The sequence below is a fragment of the Tachypleus tridentatus genome, chromosome 2, assembly GCF_004210375.1.
Source record: "Tachypleus tridentatus isolate NWPU-2018 chromosome 2, ASM421037v1, whole genome shotgun sequence".
Taxonomy (NCBI): Eukaryota; Metazoa; Arthropoda; class Merostomata; order Xiphosura; family Limulidae; genus Tachypleus; species Tachypleus tridentatus.
Genome location: NC_134826.1, coordinates 22,056,254 through 22,065,615, shown reverse-complemented (window position 1 = coordinate 22,065,615; position 9,362 = coordinate 22,056,254). Strand labels below are relative to the sequence as shown.

At 34.7% G+C, this 9,362-nt stretch overlaps 1 protein-coding gene across 2 annotated transcripts in view; it reads right to left on the bottom strand.

Annotated features, from left to right (window-relative positions):
• Positions 1 to 1,089: 1,089 nt before the first annotated feature.
• The window catches only part of nAChRalpha4 (nicotinic acetylcholine receptor alpha4), a 99,362-nt gene continuing 91,089 nt past the window's right edge, over positions 1,090 to 9,362 (bottom strand). For both annotated transcript variants that reach the window (XM_076480381.1, XM_076480390.1), the window contains exons 6-7: positions 8,281 to 9,168; positions 1,090 to 2,403 (exon numbers count right to left, since the gene is read on the bottom strand). In XM_076480381.1, the coding sequence (XP_076336496.1) occupies positions 2,209 to 2,403; positions 8,281 to 9,168 (1,083 nt within the window). In that variant the 3' untranslated portion in view covers positions 1,090 to 2,208. The remainder of the gene's footprint in view (positions 2,404 to 8,280; positions 9,169 to 9,362) is intronic.

Here is a 9,362-nt window from a genome sequence, read left to right as displayed (position 1 = left end):
TTTATTTTCCATATTTCAAATATAGTTTTGTCAGAAGTTATTTAAAACTTAATTTTAAAAAGCGAACAAAACATTGAAGAAATCCCGTGTTACTTCACAAAAGCACAAACATCTTCTTAAATACGTTGTAAGCAAATATGAACCTTTTTCTGACGTTAATCTATCGAACATGACGTCTTGTGATATGTACGAAACAGCTATTACACTGACAATAACTAGGTCATAGTTTTCCAATGCAAAGTTTCTTTTAAACACGCGCAAACCTAAAGAAACTCGTGTAAGCGCCACCTACATTTTATGTACTATTTAGGGCTGTGGAAGACCAATTACTTGAGCTTAACAACAAATGTTATTCATATGTAGAAGAGTTTGTTTGTTTTGAATTCCGCGCAAAGCTACACGAGGGTTATCTGCACTAGTTATCCCTAATTTAGCAGTGTAAGACTAAAGGGAAAGCAGCTTGTCATCACCACCCACTGCCAACTCTTGAGCTACTGTTTTACCAACGAATACTGGGATTGACCTCACATTATAATGCCCCCACGGCTAAAAGGGCGAGCATGTTTGGTGAGACCGTGATCCGAACCCGCGACCCTCAAATTACGAGTCGAACACCTTAACCACAGGGCTATGCCGGGCATGTTCAAGACATAAGAATGTTAAGTACTCACAATAAAAATTTATTTCTCACAGTTCTATTATTCACATTTTTTATTTGCTGCTGATATAAATATTCGTGCACGGGTACCATTCATTGTTTTATAACTGCGTTGATTAAAATCTGACATGTTTGTTTGGTGTACGTTCAGTACTTTGTTATTGTCTTGTTGGGATTTGTAGCTGTTTACATTAATTTATCACACTTTATTGTACGAGCTTCAGTTAATGCTGCCAACCAATTTCCCAATGCACTGTTACGTAAGTTTTTCACGTTTAATATAATGCTCTAAACTGGTCACAGATTTACGTAAAAATTATTATATATTTATTTATAAAAAACAAAACAAACAACAACAAGAAAAACACAAAGTTATATTCAACATTGTCATGAAATCAAACAAACGTTACACATAATTCAGGGAATATAAATTGTCCATTTAATTTCACAAAACATTGAATTTTATTACACAATTTGAATCATACATGTTTGAGAAAATAAGTCCGATTAACAGTCAGTGTACATTATTTCTAGCTATAGTCTGGTAATTACACTGTGAGAAGTGATGTACACTGAAACAGTACCTTAAACCTGAAGATCCAGTTACGTTAAAATAACTAAAAAGTTTCTAACTAACTTTTGACTAAAACTAATTATTTTCTGATGTTTAATATTTAGAGTTTTCTATTTTGTATCTGATTGAAGTAAATGGCTTTTTTTTTTTTAAACTGAGAAGGAGCCAATAATATTGCGTATTTACAAAGCTAAAATTGGATTCTCAAACCACGTAAAGAATAGTATAGTAGAAAACTATAGTTTTCGGGTTTCAAGTTGTGGAAAATCAGAGGAATTACGATTAATACTTTTTTAACTATTTTAACTGCTAATGCTGGACGTTAGGGCTTTATCTGACGATGACCCAGTAAATAATTAGTTTTAGGCCACTTGTTATGAGTTAAGTTCAAACCACCCTGTTCTAGCTCTAACAATAACCATCTGTACAAAATACGGTTCATGGACAAGCAAGTGGTAAAGCAGCTCTTTAGATATGGGACCACAGATGAGTTAGAAGGTGGTCATTTGAGAAACGTGAGTCAGTCATTGCCTTTACAAATATCAGAATATTATAGTTCATACTGTTATCTTACCGGTATCACAACGTGAGCGATAACCAAATCCATCATTAATTTATTAGCAGTTCCACGATCCCAGTTCACATAAACAGATATCCAAAATATGTGTACAGACTGTTCAAAATATCTACTATTAATGAAGATAAAACATCTAAAATACAGTCAAGTTGGTCCGGACGTCTGAGAGTTTGTTTGGTGTTTTTTTTTTCCAACGACGTTGGAGGTACTGTGTATAACACTTCAGAAATACGGAATGGTACTGTTTTATGAAGCAAATCTTCAGAAGAGTGGCGTAAAGGTTTTCCTACTAAACAACTGATAGCTGGAGATAATATACAAACAATTCTGTTATACTGAATTGCGTTCAGAGACAAACTTGTTATACGTCATTCAGTACATAGTTTCATATTACCTAGTTCAAGAATACAATAATTTATGATGTTTAGTTGCCATAGCAACCTCTGATAGTTTTATGTCAATGGGCTCCTGGTTGTCATAGAGCGTCGGTGCGTGTAGTATGATACCACACGTGCCCACTAGAACAGCTATTGTAAAGATCCAGAGAAACAGTCGATCCATTACCATAGCAACGTACTTCCAGTCTTCTTTCATCTAAACAAGTGTAATTATATTTATTTTTTATTACACTATGAATGTTGACATAATTTTCTATAACGTTATATTGCTTAACTTTGGTAGATTTTTACCAAACCAAAAATTTACGTTTTACACTTCGGAATATTTCAGACTTTCTCAATAACAAACACAAAGTTTTACTTTTTTTTTTTTACTTTGATTATTTAACTCCTATACTGTTGGTAAAAAAATATCGAATATTTTCCTTTTAATATTTTTTTGTTAGAAGTTGCTGTAAACTAGTCAGAAAAACTTCTCTCAGATAATATTACTTTAATAAACCTATTTGATCCTTAAAGATGCTACAACAAAAAATCGTTTTTTATGATTCAGCTGCTGTAACACGTATCAAGTTTACGTGTAATTGAAGTGCTTGAGAACCATAAATGTACAATGTTTCTTATCTCGACAGATTAATCGTTTTCACGTAGTAAATTTCTAATTAGCTCAAGTCTAAATTAATTACAAAACTCCAGTATTCTTCTGCTATGATACTCCGAGTTCAGTACTAAAAGAATCCAAATAATTAATTTATTTTTTTAAATAAAACATTAATAAAATGTAATAGCATGATAAAGCAACTTCAGTTTTATAAGTAAGGTGACTGTAGTATTTGGAGATTACAGTTTGTGAAATAAATGACTTAGAGCATGTGTAATTTATCAACATGTTTTAGAGAACCTAATTTAAGCTTTCACGAACATTTGAACGAATGGACATAGAGAAAAGAAAAGACTAGTCCTTCGAGAACTTTCTAGTTCTTGAAAGTTGTAGAATTAAAAAAAAACACCCCTTATTCACTTTCCTGGTATGCTATGTTCAGACTTTATTACGTTTCGTCTCTTTAGATGCGAACAGAATTTTTCTGTACTTGGTAAAATGAACGTCGCTATTGAAATCTAAAAGAAGAGCTGTATTCAATGGTTTTAAACACGATGTAGACTTTATTAGAGTTCACTTTCTATGAAAAAAAAAGGCTGCCAAATTCAACAACTTTCTAGGACATAATAAAGAAGAATTCTTGTTTAGAGCTGTAATAATATTGCCACTAGGTGGCCAAGAACGGTATGACTAGCTAACATGCGGAACTCGACAGTATACAGACAGAGAAGCATAGATTTCCAAATTTATTTCATATCCTTGTCAAATGAATTATACAGCACTGCTGTAAAAGTAGAATTATTATTTCTTTATTAATTTCTTGCACAGCTACACGAGAGCTATCTGTTCGAGCCGTCCGTGATTTCGTAGTGTAAGACTAGAGAGGAGGCAACTAGTGATCGCCAACTATTGGGCTACTCTTTTACTAAGGAATAATGGGATTGACCGTTACATTACAACGCCCCCACGGCTGAAGGGGCAAGCATGTTTGGTGTGACGGGGATTCGAACCATTGACCATCAGATTGCGAGTCCAGAGCTCCAACTACCTGGCCATGTCGGACCAAAGTAGACAGAATTTATTTTATCTTAAGTGTGTTGTATGCTATCTAAGGCTGTTTTTGTGTTATCTTACTGTGTTTTTATGCTGTCTTATTTCTCTTTTCGTGCTATTTTATTTGTGCTTTTATATTATATTATTCGTATTTCTCACTAAAATACTAACTGAAAAGAACTTTCTAGTGTCAATTTATCAATGATAAAGATGGTTTAGATATTAAACGCTAAACCTATGTCTTACTTTGTAGGCCGCGTACAATTACACACACGAACAGTGAACTTCGTAAGTCAAACATTGCTCGCTGCTTTATTTTGCTAAAAGTGTTAATACCCATAATGACCGCCGTTGCAGCTAGTAATTAGAATTTGGTTGAATTTAATGACCGAAATGCCGCAAGAGGTAATCATGGAAGGCATATAAGTACCAGTGGAGTAGAGAATTATATCGTACATATCTGAACACATCTCCTAAGCTAAATGTTTATGACGTATAGAAACCATGTTATATGTTACTCATTTAAAACTACTTTCCGAGTTATAAGAGTGCATATTGCTATTTTGTTTGCTCTCGTAAGTATTGTGAAAGGAATAGGAATCCATAGATCCATTTGAGTGCAGACTAAAAGTCAAAATCAGTCTTCACAACAACAAACGTATATTAACACCGGTTTAATAATTTTTTCGTAGCGTTGGAAATTCTAGTAATGTGCTTCTTTGTTATGAAAAGTCTGCAGAGAAAGCTATCATCGGTGTGACAATCGCAGGGATTAAGCAACGAATTTTATTTAGTATTATAAGTCTTCAAACTTACAGCTGAACTACCGATAGCTAAGCTTGTTCTTGGAAACATTAACCACAAGGGTATTTGGAAAAGATATTAATTCAAAATTCCGAGATTGAACTAAAAATTAGGTTCTTGTCTACAAACGTGTATTAATATACGTTTTACACTTTAATTTTTCTAAACTAATTTAAGCAATTTTATTTTCTATAGGTACTAATGAATGTTTCACACTTTATTTTACGTGATCTAATCTAATCACGTTTCTCTTTTGTTTTTCTGTTGCAACAGAAAACCAAAAACTACTGGGAAATGAAACTGATTGTAATAAATGCTAATAATGTGTTAACACTCGACATTAAGTCACCGTAATCAATGCTAATGATACATCTATATACGTTAGTAAATTACTGTAATTAGTGCTAACAACGCATCTCCGTTGTTTAGTAAAAAACCTAGCATGGCCTGGTGGTTAAGGCGCTTGACTCGTAACTTGTTGGTCGTCGGTTCGAATTCCCGTCACACCAAACATGCTCGCCATTTCAGCCGTGGGCGCATTATAATGTGACGGTCAATCCAACTATTCTTTGGTAAAAGAGTAGCCCAAGAGTTGGCGGTGGGTGATGATGACTAGCTGCCTCTAGGCTTACATGCTAAACTAAGATTGGGTAGCGCAGATATCCCTCGTGTAGCTTTGCGCAAAATTCAAAAACAAACGAAGAATCTTCAGTAACTTACTGTAATTAGTACTAACTGTATCAACATTCGTCAATAAATTACTGTAGTCAATGCTAACAATGTATCAATATTCGTCAATAAAGTACGGTAATCAATGCTATCACTGTATCATCATTCGTCAATAAAGTACGGTAACCAATGCTAACAGTGTATCAACATTCGTCAATAAAGTACGGTAATCAATGCTAACAGTGTATCAACATTCGTCAATAAAGTACGATAATCAATGCTAACAGTGTATCAACATTCGTCAATAAAGTACGGTAATCAATGCTAACAGTGTATCAACATTCGTCAATAAAGTACGGTAATCAATGCTAACAGTGTATCAACATTCGTCAATAAAGTTCGGTGATCAATGCTAACAGTGTATTAACATTCGTCAATAAAGTACGGTAATCAATGCTAACAGTGTATCAACATTCGTCAATAAAGTACGGTGATCAATGCTAACAGTGTATCAACATTCGTCAATAAAGTACGGTGATCAGTGCTAACAGTGTATCAACATTCGTCAATAAAGTACGGTAATCAATGCTAAAAGTGTATCAACATTCGTCAATAAAGTACGGTGATCAGTGCTAACAGTGTATCAACATTCGTCAATAAAGTACGGTAATCAGTGCTAACAGTGTATCAACATCGTTAATAAAGTACGGTAATCAGTGCTAACAGTGTATCAACATTCGTCAGTAAATGATTGTAATCAGTGCTAACAGTGTATCAACATTCGTCAGTAAATTATTGTAATCAGTGCTAACAGTGTACGTACGTTCGTCAGTAAATATTGTAATTAGTGCTACGGTAGTACCAAATCAGTGCTAACAGTGTACGTACGTTCTTCAATAAATTATTGTAATCAGTGCTAACAGTGTATCAACATTCTTCAATAAATTACGGTAACCAGTGCTAACAGTGTATCAACATTCTTCAATAAAGTTATTGTAACCAGTGCTAACAGTGTATCAACATTCTTTAGTCAATACAGTACGGTGATCAGTGCTAACAGTGTATCAACATTCTTCAGTAAATTATTGTAATCAGTGCTAACAGTGTACGTACGTTCTTCAGTAAATTATTGTAATCAGTGCTAACAGTGTACGTATGTTCTTCAGTAAATTATTGTAATCAGTGCTAACAGTGTACGTACGTTCTTCAGTAAATTATTGTAATCAGTGCTAACTGTATCTGGTGATGACAAGAAATCGGTAAAAATGTATCTTAAGGCGGCTGGTATGGGTATTAAAATTTTAATTAGAATAAAACACAGAACAATGTTTCGACCTTCCTAGGTCATCTTAAGGCAAACAAAGAGAGAATTTTCAACTGACCATTGCTGGGCACATGTCTTACGGACGAGAATATAAACGGGTAGGGTATTGTAGGGGGCGTTGCAGTTGGATGTTAGTTTTTTAATTAGTATAGGTACAAAGGTGTTACTTTATATAGGTTTAATTTTGGTTTAAATTGTTGTATAAGTCGGGTTTATTTGATTTTGCGTTTGCCTATATTTGTTTCTATTGTTATCTTGCTATTATTTAATTTTCAGTGTTAAAAACCATGTGAAGGTGTTTTTGTTTTTTTGTTGTTCTTTGAATCTGGTTTCCATTTCTTTACTTGTTTCTTCAATATAGAAATCGTGGCAGTTATCACATTGTATTTTATAAATAATGTTAGTGTTGTGTTTGCCAGTGTAGTTTTTACATAGTATGGGCTTTAGTTTTGTACCTAGTTTTTGAATAAATTTAAACAGTGTATCCACATTCGTTAATAAATTATTGTAATCAATGCTATTAGTGTATTTACATTATTCAGTAAATCACGTCAAAGTCAGCACCATTTCTTGCTGATCCAATATTCCAAGTGGCTGGAGCTATTTTGGTTAATTATGCTAACTTACTTGTCTTCGTTACCGATACATTACAGCACGTAAACGTTTTTTTTTATTTAGTTATAATAACATTTATTTTTGTATACTAGTTAGTAAGATACGGTAAAATATATTAAACTACTATTTTCTCAAACGTAACAATATTTACAGAGACAATTACGTATAAAAATAGTGTTAATACGAGCACAACACAACATGTTAGTATCTTAATTAGCATGATACAGTAAAATACATTAACCTACACTCTCTATCCAAACACAGCATTATATTATAATATTATTCACCTACGAAGACATATAATTACAGTTCCAAATACTGGTTACTTGTAACTAGCTCCACTCATCAAAAGTTATTTCATAATGCTTTCAACTCTCTTTTAGTACATTATTGATGGATTGTTAAATAATAAACTGTACAGTGATTTAACTGATTTAAATACATACTTAGATAAGTGTTATTGTTATATTTCATAACAAAAATATTTGTGTTTAATTATGCAAATTTAAAGTATTTCACTAAGTTAAACTTGTGCACACATGTAATTCAGCCATTTTTTTCAGCCACGAAAGTGCAAACGACAAAATTATAGCTAAAATTAGATAAATGACCTTAGGTACACGTTACAGTGGACATGTGGAATTCAGGAGAAGCATCCTATGTCGTCTTAATCCACTTCCTAAACTCGTGTTTGCCTAAATCTTAGTTCTAAAGTGCTTCCTGTATAAAAAGGAAAACTTGCTCTAAACTGTCCTCTAGAAACTGTTAAATCACTCGATTAGTTTTGTACAAACTACTATCATTGTTTTGTTGATCTGTTTTTAGTGTTTTGGAGTTCAAACGACATTTTTATCTCATTACAAACATTGTCAAAATTTCTATCTTTTATTTCTTTTTTCTAAGTTAATAAAATTACCAGGAGGATTTTTTAAACCAGTTATTCATTGAATACGGAAATAAACGCCGAATTGAGGTATTTCAATTTCGTTAAGCGAAGCCTTACTTACTGATATATGTTCTTCATATCTCCTCGTGTGATCTGCTATGAAATGGACAGACTCCATTGCTCTTTCGAATTCCGGACAAAAATGTAATCTTCGCACTACTGGCGGAGACCTCTCCTGTTCCTGATTCATGGCCTGCTCTGACGTCATGGGGCTTCCCAGTGGCGCGAGGGTGCGAGCAGTAGGCCCGTGTATTCTACAACCAGTAAAATTCAGTTCGGATCCACAGTCACCGTCGTAGCTGTTTCTAGATGGAAAGGGATCCCCGTGAGAATTGTAGTCACGCAGTTCCGTTCCATTGCAAGTCCGAATCATGACTTTTCGAGACTCGGAGGAATTGTCCGAGGGTCTCCTCATGAGGAGGAGACGCGGCAGCATCTGCATGAAAACCCGCTTTACCCAGGGCTTCATGCGGTGGGTGGATCGCGTACGAAAGTGCACGTTCAACACCACCACTGTGACGCAGATGGAAAGGGTAACAAGGATCATGGTGAAAAGTAGATACTTGCCCAACAAAGGCACGGTCAACGACGTGGGTGGAATGATCTCCGCGAGGAGAAGGAAGAATACGGTCAACGCCAGGAGTATAGAAATGCTGAGTGTCACCTTCTCACCACTGTCAGATGGCAGGTAAAACACCAAGACCGTTAAGAAGGAGATCCCCATGCAAGGTATGATCAGGTTGACGGTGTAGAAGAGGGTCTTCCTTCGCATGCTGATGTTGAACGTGATGTCGATGTAGGGTTCCTCACAGCACGTGTAGTACTTCTCGTGCCGAACAGCTGGCACTTCCAGAACGTCCCACTCCACGCTCAGGTAGAACTCACTCAAATCAATGCCAATTTCTACCCGGTTGGTTCCTTGGATTTCTCCCTTATGGCGAAGATCCACCTTGTGACGATACAATAAATGACAAAATAAATCACTTGTAAGTTCAGAAAATGCCATTCAGGTTTTATTTAGATTAATAAATCAGATCAATTACACCTGTTTGGGTTAATGAGATATAAACAATAAAACATGAACATGAAGTTGAAGAGTTATAACATTTACATAGTAAAACATGTAACAGACTCATAGAACAA